The sequence below is a fragment of the Ailuropoda melanoleuca genome, chromosome 2, assembly GCF_002007445.2.
Source record: "Ailuropoda melanoleuca isolate Jingjing chromosome 2, ASM200744v2, whole genome shotgun sequence".
NCBI classification, from domain to species: domain Eukaryota; kingdom Metazoa; phylum Chordata; class Mammalia; order Carnivora; family Ursidae; genus Ailuropoda; species Ailuropoda melanoleuca.
In genome coordinates this window covers 131,786,438-131,804,425 of record NC_048219.1, presented here as the reverse complement: position 1 = coordinate 131,804,425, position 17,988 = coordinate 131,786,438, and the positions used below count along the sequence as shown (strand labels likewise).

At 38.4% G+C, this 17,988-nt stretch overlaps 1 protein-coding gene across 3 annotated transcripts in view; it reads left to right on the top strand.

The window, feature by feature from the left end:
- Window positions 1-17,988, top strand: part of FAP (fibroblast activation protein alpha) — a 72,269-nt gene that overhangs the window by 3,789 nt on the left and 50,492 nt on the right. For all 3 annotated transcript variants that reach the window (XM_034654647.1, XM_002924863.4, XM_019805539.2), the window contains 4 exons: window positions 13,606-13,701; window positions 14,624-14,718; window positions 15,874-15,948; window positions 17,660-17,712. In XM_034654647.1, coding sequence (XP_034510538.1) covers window positions 13,606-13,701; window positions 14,624-14,718; window positions 15,874-15,948; window positions 17,660-17,712 — 319 coding nt within the window. The remainder of the gene's footprint in view (window positions 1-13,605; window positions 13,702-14,623; window positions 14,719-15,873; window positions 15,949-17,659; window positions 17,713-17,988) is intronic.

Below are 17,988 nucleotides of genomic sequence, written 5' to 3'. Positions count from 1 at the left end.
TCAGAATGCCACTTGAATAACTTGTACATGGGACTATTCATTGCCCTATTTCCTGAGCAGGACCAGGGCTGGAGCTCTCCTTCCCACACGTCTGTGTACCGGCAGGCCTGATGTTTGTCTGTTTCCATATTTTTCATGGTTTTTCAAGTTAAAATTGTTTTCAGACCAGTGTCTCACTTCAAAGGTTCTGGGCCATATTTCCCTCATACAAATATCTGTCAGAGAGCTGATTAAGTCCAATTGACCTATTGAATGCTAATCCATTCAAAATGGATCCTTCTGACCTCTTTCTCACCCCACTCCTTAATCATACCAGGTCCGGAGCTACACTCTTGCCTCTGCCCAGTGCCTGGTGAGAATAGCATCTAAGGTACTAAAGCAGGAGAAGGGAAGGAGGAACAGAGGATTCAACGCCAAGTTAGCTTCCAGTTAGCCTTCTCACACTTCCTCAGAATTCCCATTACCTCACATTGGCCTTAGGTGCCCTCATATTCTTAGCCCAGGATTTCTGTGCCAGTGTAAAAACAGTCTTCTTTTGAGAAACAAAGACCCACTTAAGAAACCCTGGTTCACTTTATTATTTATTACTGAAGTAAATCCCACCAGTGACCTGCCCATTATTGTGTCAGTTGCCAGGGAAAAAAAGGTGCAGTTGGTGTAGATTTCCTTGTGAAAGGCAAGGTAAAAACCCACTATGGAGGCATGGCCATCACCACCAGTGGGGATTTCTGCCATTCCCCACCAGGTCCCAGTGAAAGAAGGAGAGAGATGGACTTTTCCACACAGGGAGAAGGTCCCAGGAACACTGGCCTCAGTTCTAAAAGAGCTGTGGAGGCATTAGATAGGATTTTAGGAACAAATAGGAAAATGTAGTAGTGAAATGAAAAGAATCCATTTAGATCACCCACATAATAATAAAAATAAGGGACAATTTTTTTTGGAAACTTCTAAAATTTCCCGTTTTTATTTTCACTGAATGGGAAACACATATGGGTTTCTATCCCTTAGTCCCAGGCCATCCCCCTTGGCCTCAGCCCACCCCTGATCCATAGATGCCCTTTCTATTCTCCTGCCTCTATTCACCTTCTCTTTTCTTCTGAAGCATCACTCCACTTCCCCTGTGAAGATGCAACCAGGCCAAGAATAGAAATTAACCTCCACAACTTCCCCTCATTTTTGCCAACCCCAAAGACAAATGCACAGATCTTGTTTCAAGAGATTTCATGAGATAAACACAATCACACCAAAAACGGGAATTGGAAAGCGATAGAAGTTCCAGAATTTCAAAAGTAAATTCTATATGGCCTTGCCTCACAATTAACCGTCTCTGAATTCCTGGACCTGAGTTTGTGAAATTTGTGTCTGAGGGGACAGGCAGGCACGAAAGGCCCTCCCCTTGACTTCTCCTGAGTGCAGAGCTCCCCACATGATGATAAGCAAATGCTCCATAAATATTAGCTATTATCTTTCTACAATTTAACATAAAGTAGCTGCTGAAATAATGACAGCTAGAATTTTGTCGTGGTCTTCATCCTAATGTACATAGAACACAAAGATGGCAAGTAAGCCCTACTGTGCGATGTATTCCCATTTCAGCAACGTTCTCAATTCTGAAAGTAGGGAGTCTTTACCCCTGGATATCGTTCCTGTTCCTAACCCCCACCTCCTTGGTTCAAAAACAAATATTTTTCAGGAAGTTTGTGTGTGAGGCACTCATACAGGACACTAGCAGCTCTGACGCAAAAGCAAGAGAGAAAAAAGGGAGAAGATAAAGGAAGTTGGAGACGGGGGTAGAGGATAAAACTGAAGAAAAGAAAAAGAAGAGGGGGAATGCAATGGGGAGAAATTGGAAGTTCTCCTGGGCAGTGCCTCTAGTACCTCTCAGTGAAAGGAGAACCATTTTAAGTCCAGCCTCAGATCTCCCTGAAATCCTTTGTTTACCTTTAAACATTTTGCCTTTTACTGTTGTTTTGGGTTTGCGGTGTTTTATACACATTCATATAGTTGCTAATTTTTAAAAATCTGAAGACTTCACATAAAAATCTTAGATTTTTGGCTCCTCTTTAAATATTAGATCAGGCAGCATTGGGTCCATGGTAATAATTCGTTGAGAAGTACGTGCTATCTTTAGCTGGGTAGTGCATTCTCCAGTCGGCCACAGACCCCACAACTTCATATGTTATTGTGCTCAAGATACCACATTCATTTACAGTATCTGCCTGGTTTCTAGAAAAAGTTGGATTTTTTAAAAGATTTTATTTATTTATTTGAAATAGAGAATGTGAGAGAGAGAGAGCACAAGCAGGGGGAGGGGCAAAGGGAGAGGGAGAAGCAGACTCCCCGCTGAACAGGGAGCTTGCCCCGGGAGTGGAGGAGGGGAGCTCAATCTCAGGACCCTGGGATCATGACCTGAGCCAAAGGCAGACACGTGACTGACTAAGCCACGCAGGTGCCCCGAAACAGTTGGATTTTTAACCCTTGGACTGGAAGAGGTATATGATTCCTCCCGGGATTAAAAATAACAATCTACTTGATATGAAAAGCCTGAAATGAACAACCTACAGTTATCCAATATCCACAATGTACAGTCTGCTATGGCTCCTGACATGTTGACTGTTTGTCCAACAATTATTTGTTAAGCACCTTCCAATAACTGCCACTGGTGTAGGGCGGGAACGAGAAGGTCTCCATCCTTAGGAAAGAGCAGTCTGATAATAAGCAAGTAAACAAATACATAAGGTATTTCAAATTCCTTAAAGTGTTACATAGAACAGCTAGAGTGAGGGTTGTGTTAGGGCTCCAGGGCTGCCAGAACGGAATACCACAGACTGGCGGCTTCAACAACTGACGTTTATTTTCTCCCAGTTCTGGAGGCTGGAAGTCCAGGATCGGGGGCAGACAGGTCTGGTTTCTTCAGAGGCTTCCCTCTTTTGCTTGTACATGGCCGCCTTCTTGCTGTGTCCCCACACGGCCTTTTCCCCATGCACACATACTCCTGGTGCCTCTTCCTCTTCTGATAAGGACACCAGTTATACTGGATTCGGGCTCCATCTTTAGGATTTTTATGTGATCTTGATCACATGCCTCCTTGAGGGCACTGTCTCCAAATACAGTCACACTGATGGTTAGAGCTTCAGTCTGGGAGACACAGTTCAGTCTGTAATGAAGCTCATCCATGAGGCCTCTCGGAGATGATATTTGAGCTGAGACCTTAAGGGCAGAAAGGACACAATCCTCAATGCAGGCTTAAATCCTCAACGCAGAGGAAAATGCAGGCACAAAGTCCCTGAGGCAGGAAAGTGAGTTCAAGGAACCCAAAAGAGAATGATAGCTGTGAGGTCAAGTTGTGTAAACAAGTTAACACAGGAAAATGTGTACATCCATATGTATTTACAATTATACACACAGATATAAAAAATTTATAACGATTATTTACTTAGCTAGGTAATGCCCTATACAATTCATTTTAGGAGATATCTGAAACCATAGACAATTTAGATAAAACAGAAATCAATATTTTGCAATAAGAAATATAATTTAGAATGTCTGCATGTTAGGCAGAAGTCCACTGTTGTTATTATTATTATTACTACTATAATGTCAGTCATCACTTTTTGTAAAATAAGATACATGTGAGACAAAATCATCTTCAAAGGAGATGTGAATATGTTTTTAAGGCTTGAAATTTTCCCAGTATCAACCTTCAGAACCGTGAAACAGACTCCCTCAAACATCTTAAGAGTTTTAAGCTTATTTTTTCACCGTTCTTTTGGAGGAAATCTGGGGAAGTCTGAAGGGTTGAAGAAAAGGTTCAGAAAGTTCATGGACATAAAGGAGCTTTTGAGTTGAGTGTAAATAAATCAACTTTGCAGATAATATTTCCGTAATTCACACTTGGATTTTAAAATCACAGAAGATGAATCTTGGCAAACTTTCTCCAAGTTTTGCCAAATTCTAAATAATATATAAAATAATCCTAGTCTTTGGATGAGTCCCATAATGCAGAGGAGTTTACCTGTCTCTGATTTCCAAAGCGAATTGTGTTACAACTTCCACAAGAACATCTACTCATACACACACCTTGAAAAAAAAATTCTAAAGCCCAAATCAGAGATGTGTAATCCAGGATAAAAGTTTTTAAGAACCAGAGACAGGCAAAATGAGTTTTAAGATATATTGTAATAATTAACACAGTAGGCACAAATTGAATTGATCTTTCCATAAGATAATCAAGTACTAATCAGTCTTTTTAAAAATTTATTCCTATTTATAGGGAAATATTTATATGTAGAGCAAAGAACTTACTTTTCATTTTAGTATCCTTGTGAAATAATAAAAACAGAATAACTTACAGCTGTTCTTAACCTTTATTTCTATTAATCATAAAAAGAATACGATTGCTTAGTACCTAAAATTAATTTTTTCATACTGATTATGATTTTGTACTTGGTAGAAAAAGTGATGTGATAGAGCTAAATCTATAAAAGTCTTTTTAAAAATATTTTATTTATTTGAGAGAGAGAGAGAGAGAGAGAACATGAGTGGGGTGAAGGGCAGCAGGAGAAGCAGACTCCCTGCTGAGCAGAAAGCCAGACATGGGGCTCAACCCCAGAACACCAGGTTCATGACCTGAGCCAAAGGCAGACACTTAACTTACTGAGCCACCCAGGTGCCCCTAAATCTATAAAAGTCTTTAAAACAAAACATAGGACTGAATCTTCATGTTCTTGGATTAGTCAATGGTTTCTTAGATATGACCAAAAACACAAGCAGCAAAAGAAAAAGTACATACATTGAACTTCATTGAAATTTAATGCTTTGGGGCTACAAAGGATACCATCAAGAAAGTGAAAAGACTACCCACAAAATGGGAAAAAAATATTTGCAAATCATATATCTGATAAGGGACTTGCATCCAGAATATATAAAGAACTCTTAAAAATCAATAACAAAAAGGCAAATAACCGGGAGCCTGGGTGGTTCAGTCGTTAAGAGTCTGCCTTTGGCTCAGGGTGTGATTCCAGAGTCCTGGGATCGAGCCCCACATTGGGCTCCTCCACTGGGAGGAGCTTGTTCCTCTCCTACTCCCTCTGCTTGTGTTCCCTCTCTCACTGGCTGTCTCTCTGTGTGTCAAATAAATAAAATCTTAAAAAAAAGAAAAAGACAAATAACCCAATTTTAAAATGGACAAAGGACAGACATCCCCCCAAAAAAAGTATACAAATGACCAATAAGCACGTGAAAAGATACTTAACGTCATTAGTCATTAGGAAAATGTAAATCAAAACCTGAATGAAATACCAGGAATGCAGTTGTAGGTGAGCAATTAGGCATCCACTGTAGTCCACCTAGTGAGAAATGGCTTGGCCTTGGGGGTGCAATAGAAATGGAGAAAAGCAGACAGAGTAGAGAGAGATTTTGGAGACTGTGTTGTCAGGCTTGGGTGATTGACAAAGGCAGTAAGGAAAAAGGGAGCTCAAGGATAATTCCCAGGTATTTGAGTTGAGGAACTCTCTGGACGATAATGCCATTAACTTAGAGAAGTCTGGAGGGACAGCATGGAATTTTTTTATTCTTAGCTTTCAACATATTGATTTTGAAATCCCCGAGAGATGTGCAAGCAGAGATGTTAAGGAGGAGGTTGAATAGACAGGTCTGGAATCCAGAAAAGAATTCCAGTGGGGGTCAGGTGTGGCAGCGATGGTGGAGGTAAGTCAGCCCAAGGATATGTAATAGAAATCCTGGGAGAATGAATTGTCTAAGGAAAGCGGTTCTTACTCAGACCCCAGGGAACACCAGTATGAGCCACACCAAAATCTAAAGTAGAGACTAGAGGAATCTGAGCTGGCAAAGGAGACTGAGTGAGCCTTCAAAAATAGACAAAGTTTTTTTCACCTTCAGGGTCACCCAAATGACGTCTACTGTTCCTGTTCTTATGCATTATGTTGGCCATATCTGCTGGTCTTCAAAGCTTTAGAGATCATGGAAAAAAATGCCCTAATAAAAATAACATAGCACGACAATCACATAATCCACAAATGGACTTTAAAAAACCTGACAATTCCTTTGACTTAACATTGTACAGTGTTATTTGTAGAGAGAACCATGGAAAATTGCTTTCAGAAACTGGGAGCTACTATGTTTTTCAGTGACCTCTTTGCTTTGACGAAGCTCAAATTGCCTCATTTTCTCTTAACCTGCGTTTTGAGGTGTAATTATTCTAACCTCTTGTGTGTTGCTTCGTTCTTCACCTTATTTCTGTGTTTGTTTTGTTCTGTTGTTTTGACGTGCACTTTTGCTTTAAATCACAGCATAGTAATAAAATGCCAGCCTCTAAGATCAGATGGGGTGGATTTAAACCCCATCTCTGTTATATATTAGGCAAGTGACTTTGCTTCTCTGATTTCCATTTCCTAATCTGTAAAATGGTGTTAATAATAGTACTCATGTCAAAGAGTTCCTGTGCGTATTTAATGGGACCAACGCGTCCAGTGTGCTTGTTACTTATAAGAACTTAGTAAATTATTACTGGTTTAAAGATGCCTCAAATCTATTTTTTTTTGGAGTTGTCAGCCTTTACTGAAGTATAATATTAGTTTGTAAATAGCATCTCACACCCTAGTATTTTCTACTCTTGCCCTTGAGGCGCTCACTCCTGCGATGCGATGACTGGAGGTGATGCCTCCTCCCAGACGGCATCTCTGCAGAGCGCCCAGAAGCCTAGGTGTGGTGTGCCTGGGAGCTCTGGTCACTTTCCTTGAGGTGGCTCATAAGCATTGCTTCCCAATCAAGTTCAAAAGTGAGAACAAAATGGCCTGCTGGCTATTTGTGTGCCCACTTAATAAACCATATTTTCTCATTTAGTGTACGATGAATATTAGAGCTAACATCAGATGCCTCCGCTCCGACACTGACTCTCAATTTTTCAGGACTGGAAAATTAAATGGCAGAAATAGAAACAGAATCCTAATAATGAATACACCAAGTTTTAAGAGAGAATTAGGAAAATAGTGAATCACTACTTATGAATCATTTCTGTGAATTGTAATTTCTTGGATTTGTAATTGAAATAATTTTCAGCTTTGCTTTAAGAAGTTGAAAATGCAAATAAAGTACTGTTAATTAGAGTGTTTAAGCAGTGTATGAGTAACTTGTGCTAAAGATGGGCCAAACTGAATTTAAGGGCACTATCAGGAATTAAGTGTTGATCAAGTGAGTGTCAGTTACGTATAGAAGAGAGATATGCTTCCAGAATTCTTTTGTGCTTCTGTTTAATTATTTAAAGTTTAAAAATTATGGATGTCAAAAGTAAACTTCCAAAATAATCAGAAGATTGTATTAAAAATTAAAACATTATTTGGAAAAGGGCATGCAAATCTATTTATTCATTCAATAACTCTTAGTGGAATATTTTTCAAGTGACTGGAACTTGTTTAGTGTGATTGATGCCATGGAGTGACACTTTATACTGATTTGCGTGCACACACACACACACACACACACACACACAGGAAACAATGACCTCCATGCTTTCCCTGCAATCTTCCTTTAATTCAGTCTGGGGCAGAACCAGTCTCCTTACCTTTTCTTCATTCTTCAAGGATCGGCAGAGGAAAAGTACCTAAAGAAGTGTCCATTTGGACAAAGCCTCAAAACAATGGGCAAGAGGACTGAATAGGGGCATAAATGTTAAGGAAGACCATTAACATTCCTTTCAAGCCATGATCAACACTTGGTTATAGGGTATCTGTGTCTGTGAGGTATGGATTTCTATGCAGGCCAGTCTCACCCATGTACAAGGAGTTTATAGGCAAGGAGCGATTCCACTGATAGGCACGGGAGCTCACTGAATCAAGTACATTCAATGAAATCACTAAATTGCAGAATCATAACTGAGGAGCTTGGTAAAAATAAAAACTACCAGGGCCCCAAGGCCTAGAGATTCCAAATCAATAGGTTTGAGATAAAGATTAGGAATCTGTTTTTCAAAAAAACAGTCACTTTGGAGGAATCCAGGTGACTCCAAAGACTAAATTTTTATACATTCTGTAAATGAAGACATGTCCAGGTAGAAGAGTGTTTACATGAAATTCACAACGTGGTCAAGAAGGTAAAGAGTAGGGGCGCCTGGGTGGCACAGCGGTTAAGCGTCTGCCTTCGGCTCAGGGCGTGATCCCGGCGTTGCGGGATCGAGCCCCACATCAGGCTCTTCTGCTATGAGCCTGCTTCTTCCTCTCCCACTCCCTCTGCTTGTGTTCCCTCTCTCACTGGCTGTCTCTATCTCTGTCAAANCAAAAAAAAAAAAAAAAAATTTAAAAAAAAAAAAAAAAAAAAAAAAAAAAGAAGGTAAAGAGTAAAGGCAGGCATATTTTTGTGGGAGAATTAATGAAAGTAAGTTAACGTAAAATCTGTTCAGTTGATTTATTTCTTCATTCAACAAATACTTATCATGCTCCCACTCTATGCCAAGTGCTGTCCTGGCTACTGGGCACATAATAGTGAGAAAAATCAAAAACAGACTGCTATCATGGGTGAAGACCTATGCCTTATACAACTCGCATGAATATAGAGATGAAAACAGTTCATGTACAATAAATTTAGCTAAGTATTGAGACAGCAATAAGCCAACGACATTTTCATAGAGCCCAATGGAAGGTCGTTTCTGTTGGTAGCTGATGCAGGGGTTAACACTGATAGTGTAGTGAAACATAATTATGTTCATGGTCTTTCTAGATGTACAAAGAACCAAAGCTTGGATTAGAAATTCCGAGTAAACTTCATGTTTCATAACTCATAATATGTGACCTATTGCAGCTTCTCAGAACAGATACATTACTCCATTGCATTTATGAACATGTGGTCATTTTCAGGAGAAAGTAAAGAATACCTAATTTATATTCTTCCTATTTGATTTGGTATTACACTGATCCCAGACTGGCTCTGGCAAAATCACACCTTTCGAGCCCTGGCTACACCACATGTGAGGTTAAGAACAGTTGCCTACCCTAAATCTGTGTTATGAACCTTACTTATTTCCACATCAATATAACTGGCTTCTCCGGATATGTTTTCTGTGCATCCATTCATCACTTCTTGGGTGCTGGTGGGGCTTATTATCCTTATAGTGATTAGTAGTATAATTAATACAAGTTTAAAATTGTTTTTCAGATATTTTGAGTCATAATAGGACATATGCTAAGTTCTATATATAGATTATTGGCATTTATAGCTACTATGCACCCATTTAAAATAAATGACTAACTAGGAAATAATATTAAATACACTTTAATGTAACTTTCCTGGTAATCTGAATTAGAAGTTCTTTTTTTTTTTAAAGATTTTATTTATTTATTTATTTGACAGAGATAGAGACAGCCAAAGAGAGGGAACACAAGCAGGCGGAGTGGGAGAGGAAGAAGCAGGCTCATAGCAGAGGAGCCTGATGTGGGGCTCGATCCCCTAATGCCGGGATCACGCCCTGAGCCGAAGGCAGATGCTTAACCACTGTGCCACCCAGGCGCCCCTGAATTAGAAGTTCTAACAGAGTAAATAACAAATCCCTAAAATCTTTTTGAGAAATCTGACAAGGATCAGCATGATTGTTCATGATATGAAAAGGAAAATGAGTAGGCATTCTAAAAATAATTTGAAACTCTTAATTTTTATAAATTTTATTTATCCATATATGTGATATTAGTGCTAACTCTGTTTATAATTGTGATATTTCAGTTGTGGAGCTATAAAGTGACCAAAATGTTCAAGCACAACTGATGAATTTCATTTTGGTAACATGAAAGTGAACATTAATTATATATACTAACAGTCTAATTTGAAACTGCATTTCCCTTACTGTGTATTTTAAATTATTTTTTAAAAAGATTTTATTTATTTAATTGACAGAGAGAGAGCACCCACAAGCAAGGGGAACAGGAGGCAGAGGGAGAGGGAGAAGCAGGCTCCCCACTGATCAGGGAGCCTGATGCAGGGCTCAATCCCAGGACCCTGCAATCATGACGTGACTTGAAGGCAAATGCTTAACCGACTAAGCCATCCAGGAACCCCCCTTACTGTGATTTTAGTAGATATTTAAAAACAAAATAGTCCCAGTGGTCAGATTAGTTCGGAAATCTCTGATCAAGAATATTTATTTGGTAGGAGGTTGGGCAAAATGGGTGAAAGGGAGTGGGAGATACAAGCTTCCAGTTGTAGAATGAATAAGTCACAGGAGCAAAAGGCACAGCATAAGGAACGTAGTGATATTGTAATAGCCATGTATGGGGACAGATGGTAGCTACACTTGTGGTGAACATAGCATAATGAATGTACAAACTTGTTGAATCACTATGTTGTACACCTGAAACTAATGTCAACCGTACTCAGATTTTTTATAAAGGAAAAAATACAGAAAGAATACTATAAGTTATGATAATAACAAAAGCTAACATTTATTCACTGATTACCATGTGCCAAGCATAGAGCTAAATGTTTCATTTCAATTAGCTCGCTTAATTTAACCTTCTATAGAAATGAAGATTAACTGCTATGAATTTCTCAATTAAGCATAATTGCAAGTAAGGAAAATTATATGCAAGGATATTTAAAAAGGAAAATCTATTATGTAACTCATTAGCCATAATCTAAGCATAACTTATGCTAGACAAAAAAGTAAATAAATAAAAACAAATAAGTAAATCACCAAGCTTATATTTATTTATTGAATTAATATCAAAAAAAAGTTTTCTAAAATGCAATTATCTAGGAGGGAGTTTTTTTGGCATTCACAATAAAGGGATTCACTAAATCAAAATTTTTTTTCATCTATATGTTCAGGATTATGTAGATATAAATTAAATGTATCTCAAAAAGGAGAGTAATTTCCACCACAAATAGTGTTAGAATTTCCCCTTAACTATATTAGAAACAGATTGCAATTTACTTTTAGGAGAGTTAAGTAAAATTTAATTAAAATACTTCACAAGTATTCTAGTGTTATTGTAGTAAAATGGTCTTTTATTCATTGAATAGCAATTATAAAATCAGTGGTATAGGGGCGCCTGGGTGGCTCAGTCATTAAGCGTCTGCCTTCAGCTCAGGGCGTGATCCCAGGGTCCTGGGGTTGAGCCCCGCATCAGGCTCCCTGTTCCACGGGGAGCCTGCTTCTTCCTCTCCCACTCCCGCTGCTTGTGTTCCCTCTCTCGCTGGCTGTCTCTCTCTGTCAAATAAATAAACAAAAAATCTTTAAATAAATAAATAAAATAAAATCAGTGATATAAATCTTACACAAGTCCATTTAATTAAACAGAAGAACTTTTATTATGAATAATTGTATGGCATGTACAACCTTACTTAGAATTCAAAGAGAATATAAGAAGAGGAACGTCTTAAAAAACAGAAAAACTTAGTGCTATTATTTAGTGTCTAGTTGCAAAGAGGTTCACCAGCCACCTGCATTCTTGTAGGCACCAGAATAATTTTTAGTAAATGAAGAAAATAATTCAGGGTCCTAATTAAGCGTATGGAGCATACATACATCAGTGTGAATCAGTTAAAATAGCAGAAGATGCTATTATCCAGTTGGTCAATTAACTCTTATCACACGGCTGTACATTTATGTAATTACAAGCTTATAGAGCATGTTGCATCTCGAATTTCAAAAGCCAGTGTGGTGGGACTGGAAGTATTATCACCATTTTCTAGTCCAGTCCTTTATACTGTTACAGGTGGGTAAGTTGTGATGCCAGGGATTGACTTACCAAAGCCCTACCGGATATTAGTAGTAGAATGATCCTGTAAAAAAGAGAGGATTAATCTCATCCAACCATCCATCCATTCATCCACCCACCCATGCTTCATTTCATGTATTCATTCATCCAACAAGCATTAATTAAATGCCTATTATGTTCTAGATACTAGGGATGTGATGGTGAGCAAAACTAGACACGGTCTCTGGCCTTACAGTGACTATTTTGAGAATACAGTGGAAGGTGGAGAAATATAAATAAAATAATCACTCAAATACATACAAGGTGACAAATCAAGGCAAATGCTTTTTTAAAAAAGAACATGGCCTGTGGTAATGTATAACAAGGGAACCAGACCTAAACCAGGGGGTCAGAAGGGGTTTCCCAGAGAAGTGAACTTTATATTAAGCATTAGGGTCTGAATAGAAGCAATGAGAGGGGAGAAGGCAGAAAAAGGAGCAGAAGCCCTGGAGAAAGAAATCAGTATCTGAAAAACAGAAAACCCAGTATGTTTGGAGTCTAAAAAGTAACGAGAGAGAGGCAAGAAGAGACAGGAGAGCCATCCTGGACCGGCTAGGGCCTACAGTTCAGACGAACCTGTTTGGTCTTTATCCCACGAGTTACGGGAAGCTAGGAGAGAGTTTAACAGGAGGAAGAAGTTACAGTTCTCATCTTCGACAGTTTTATTTTTGCATGGGCACATACCAGATTCACAAATGCTATTCAAGGTTGAGGACATTTTTCTAAGTTTTGGTTCTGTAAGGGATGGCCTGGAGAAGGGGTAGGGTGGGAGGGATGGAGAATGGCAATATGGATGTGAAGGAGGATTGGAAGTTGGTTGCCATACTACCCATCTGGCGTATCTGACTGTTTCGGAGCTCTATAATGAATGTGTTCTGAGAATAGAGTCATGTTGAAAAACACAATTGTTTTGGAAGATTCAAATATAGGTGAAATTTGCTTGTGGTTTGTGAGCTACCTTAGGTGAGGTTTTATATGGCAAACCTCTACTTCCAGAATTTTTACGATCATCTGCATAGATGATGTTGCTTTTGTGGGTTTTGTTTTTTTTTTTTCTGGCCCACTTTATCTTTATAAAAAGTCCCAGTCAGGAGAAGGAATTATCTAGGTTCATTGATGTCTCCTCTCTTGAGAGGTCTGAAGGTAAGGATTTGGGCTGATCGCTTCTGACCAAAGGGGATGCTAAAATATGTTGCAGCTACACCAGTAGTAATCCACGCCAAGCATCTGGGACAAAACACAATGAACTGCTTGAAACACTAGGTTTTTAGGCTAGTCTGCAATCCCAGCTTTGCCAGGTTTAGAGTTGCGGGATCATCATCTTATCTTTTTTTAAAAACCTCTGACAACTCCGCACTGCCTGGATAGCATCCTGGCTGCTCAGCACGGCCCTTCCGGCTGTCCTCATCTTCCTTCCAGGCAAGCAAACTGCCTCTCTAGGCCTTCATTAGCCTATCAAGGAAATAACACTCACATATCTTAAAACAGGGCTTAAGCCAAGTGTTTAGCAATGGCAAGTCTTTTCTTTTTTCTTTTCTTTTCTTTGTTTTTTTAAGAAAGAGAGAGAGAGCATGCACATGCAAGGGGGGAGGGGCAGAGAAAGAGAGACAGAATCTTACGTAGGCTTCACACTCAGCATAGAGCCTCACCTGGGGCTTGATCCCGGGACCCTGAGATCATGACCTGAGACGAAACCAAGAGTCGGTAGTTCAACCCAGTTAGCCACCCAGGTGCCCCTGCAGGTCTTTTCATGACATGAGACAGAACAGATGAGAGACAGGCTCAGGATTTATTTAAGTTATTAATCATCTTTTTTGTGATAACGTTTCCATTTCTCCCAAAGTTCATGACTCCGAAGGAAGTACAAGAGCATTCACACTGAAGGATATTTTAAATGGGACATTTACCTACAAAACATTCTTCCCAAACTGGATTTCAGGTAAGTGGATTATTTCTTTACCTTTTGAGGCTTTAAAAAATGTGTGTGTGTTTTATTTATTTTTTTACTTTTAGTGTCAACATATATCTATGGTAACTGAAGCCATATCAATTGAAATGGAAAGAAAGAACAATTATTCAGATAAGTCAAATGGCCACCAACGCACCTTTAACAGAACCGTTTGGACTGCATTTACCCAATAGTAATGACGCCGGTTGGAGTTTCAACAAGAAAGTGAAAGTTGAGAGTGCATTGTTAGAATAATCTGAAAAATGGGAGATATGCACCTATTCAGGACAGGTCATAAGAATTTTACCAAAAGAGAAATTCCACTGTCAATCTGGATAATCTGAGAAATGGACAAATCCCACCCTGACAAAAATATATTTCCCAGGCCATAAAACTGATGTTTTCATATAAGTTTCCAAAATAGGATGTTGCCAAAGAAATCTAATCAAGCAAATAGTAAGGCAAACTGAGTTGTTTATGACATTACAGTTTATACCTAAGGACAACTAAACAAATATGAATATTTTAATTTTTAATAAAATGCGCATCAAATGGGTTTTAAACTAAATCAAACACAGCCCAAATGTAATGTATATTTTTTGCTGCAAAACAAACATAACATTTTAAACTAGTTGATCTTCTTTGTAACACAGAGAAAATTTTGTTCCCAAGCACCCCAGACTGGTCATATTAGGGCAGCTACGACTACATATGGCATTTTTGTGGAGAGTAGAAAAGAGCATCCTGTCCTCCCTTCCATTGTCGACTTATTATTTTAAATCTGACAAAACACCATCCTGGACAGGGAAGAAAAACAAAGTCAATCTATGAAATAAGAGAGGTTTATCTTTCTTATAAATGTATTTCCTATTAAGGGAGATCATTTCAAGTTTGTTTTCCTTCTTGTTTAAAGGACAAGAATATCTTCATCAGTCTACAGATAATGATATAGTATATTACAATATTGAAACAGGAGACTCATATACCATTTTGAGTAATGCCACCATGGTATGTATCCGGCAACATCTTCCTCCTCAAAACTTCGCCATCTCTTCACTGATCAAGGCCGAGTCCAAAATCTCCGCACTTGATCTGGACCCAATCTGCCTTCTCGGCTCCATCTCCCACTAAATTCTCAAATTCTCTCTTCTAGTCACACTAGACAACTTGTCCTTGCCTCCTCTCAATCGCCTAGCATCTTTCTTTGTGGACAAAGTGTAGCAAGAAACAAGAGTCAGGGACGCCTGGGTAGCAGAGTCCTTAGGCGTCTGCCTTCGGCTCCGGGCGTGATCCCAGCGTTCCGGGATGGGGTCCCACATCGGGCTCCTCCGCTATGAGACTGCTTCTTCCTCTCCCACTCCCCCTGCTTGTGTTCCCTCTCTCGCTGGCTGTCTCTATCTCTGTCAAATAAATGAATGAATAATTTTAAAAAAAAAAAGGGAAAAAAAGAAACAAGAGTCAAGAACTCAGTCCTTACACGAGGCAAACTGAGGCTCCAGGTTCTGTCAACTCCCTCGTTATGGAAAGCTACATAAGGTTCCTCACTACACCAGCCACGGTGTGCCTCATTTTCTCTCTCTAAAGAGTAGGAAGAATAATCCTTCTCTGGGTTACTATAAGAGGTAAGTGATGCAACATTTGAATGTGGTAGGACGGCGCCTAACACGGAATACGCGCTCAAGAAACAAGAGCTATGAAATGTAGGTGCATGCTGTTCTGTCTCCCAGGCTCTCAAGCCTCCTGCTTTCTCCGCCCTCAAAAGCCTGCTAACATTTCAAGATCAAGCTCAGATGATACTCTCCTCCTTTGTGCAATCAATGATCTGCTCATCTGGATTAAACACTTCTTTTTTTAATGCTTTTACAATGCTATATTTATATCTCTTTAATAGAATTTTCTAATCTGCAATACATTATTTTCAAGTTTAACATGTTAAGCTTCTAGAAATCACGGAGTATGTCCTATTTATCACGTCTTCCTCCCATAGTGTTTAATAAATTTCTTTGTATACAGTAAGTACCATGTAAACATTTTTAAAAATTGCATTGAAAGCATATGTATGTAGGAGTATATCAGTTGTATGATATCCTTTTAGAACTACACATTTACATGGCTCTGGGTATTTTTTTGTCTGTATTCTAATCAACTTCTTTATAATTCCAGAAAAGCGTGAATGCTTCAAATTATGGCTTATCACCTGATCGGCAATTTGCATATCTAGAAAGTGATTATTCAAAGGTATGGACTATTTAATTTGGGTATATCTGTCTATATCTCTTACTAATCTGCAGTTTGGCTTATAAAAGTAAGAGGAAGCAAGAATATATTTTTATTTTTAAATATTCAAGAAGTTAATGTGGGTTCTCGATGAATTCCCAAAACATAACTAAAACATATACAAATAATTTAGAATTTTGTATTCTTGTCTGGTTATCATCCAGTAGTAGAAACTACTGTCTTCTCCNCTCTGTTTTCCCCGGGGGGGGGGGGACTGCATTTCGAGGCACTGATATTTATCAGAAATGGGAGAATTATACTTGTATTTCTAAAGCTATTTGACTTCATAAATCGTTAGTTAATTCTTACATGTTTTAACCTCATGAAAGTTTATTATTATTCAAAATGGGAAAATCAAGGTGTCGCTTTTTTAACTCACTTGCTCAAGTAAGATAATATAGAGGCAGTGATAGACCAGGGTTTAAATCTGTGGTTCGAAAGCCTGGAGTAGAAGTATCCCAGCAAACCCTAACCCTAACCCTTATGTAATTTCCCGAACCTGAATGAAGTTGTAGAGGGAAGTTAGTTATCTTGTATTTTTCTACTTATATAACTTCAAGATAATGTTTTTGCAAGAAGACAAAAGAATTTATTATCAAATTAAACTTCTAATAATTACCTTTAGATAGACAACCTTTTAACTGCCATTTTTCATATCATATCTGAGATGTAAAACTCTCTTAACACACAGAATGAATAGTTAATCTTTCCTCTCCCCTGCTGTTCTGTCTGCTGATTATTTTCCAATGGACCAGGTTCTGCTCACTAGCCCTCTTTAGGAAGACACGTTTCAACCAGTCGGAGTTTCTTTGCCAAGAGTTTGAAAGCTCTAGGGGCGCCTGGGTGGCATAGTGGTTAAGCTTCTGCCTTCGGCTCAGGGTGTGATCCCGGCGTTATGGGATCGAGCCCCACATCAGGCTCCTCTGCTATGAGCCTGCTTCTTCCTCTCCCACTCCCCCTGCTTGTGTTCCCTCTCTCGCTGGCTGTCTCTCTCTCTGTCAAATAAGTAAATAAAATCTTTAAAAAAAAAAGAGTTTGAAAGCTCTTTTAAGAAACAAAAAAAATAATACTTGTATTATTCACCAACCACAGAACAACTATACTTAATGAGAAAAAGAGCAGTTTTTATTTTTTCAGGAGGAATTATAAACTACATATCTTCTATTTATTTTTCAATTCCTATTATTTTTAAAAAGTATTACATTTGAACAAGGCAAACATTTGTAACAAAACTCTGGGTTGAATAAAATTCTTTACCTAATTTTAGAGGGTATCATTGTCATGAATGCAGGTGTAGGGTAATCCTTATGGCCATGGAGATCATAGTGGCTTCACTTCAATCAAGGTAAAGCATAAAGGGAAAATTCTTAGGAGAGAGTGTGTCAAAGAAAAGCTTTTTATATTAAGAAATGTCTTCGGATATGCTTTTTATGGAGTGAGGGTTGAATCACTGCTGAGATTAGTTCTGGAACTTAGACAAACAGCACAAAAGTCCACAGTAAGACTCTTTAAACGAAGACTCTTTTGGAATTGAAACATATCCTTCCTAGTGCCTTGTGAAAATTGTCCTTTTATAATTCCGACACTTGAGTTGAATGATTTGTGATTATACATTATTAACATAAGCTTTTTAAGAATCGTAATTTGTCTTCGTCTCTCTTCTTTCTGACAGCTTTGGAGATACTCTTACACAGCAACATATCACATCTACGACCTCAATAATGGGTAAAATTTCATGATTTCATGTCTGTTTATTCATACTACCTACATCAACTATAGTTTTTCATTCCAAATTCTGATTTGAGGTTAAGACTACATTGTTTGTTTCTTACTTCTTTACAGTGTATGTGTACCCATAAAACTTAAGAAATTTAAGGAAATACCATTAAGGAGTATTTGCCTCTTTTTATTTGACTAATATTTTGTAACTTTACACACAGTGCAGTTTTATTTTCCCTACTTTAGACACCAAATTATAAATATACCATTTATGGAAGTAAA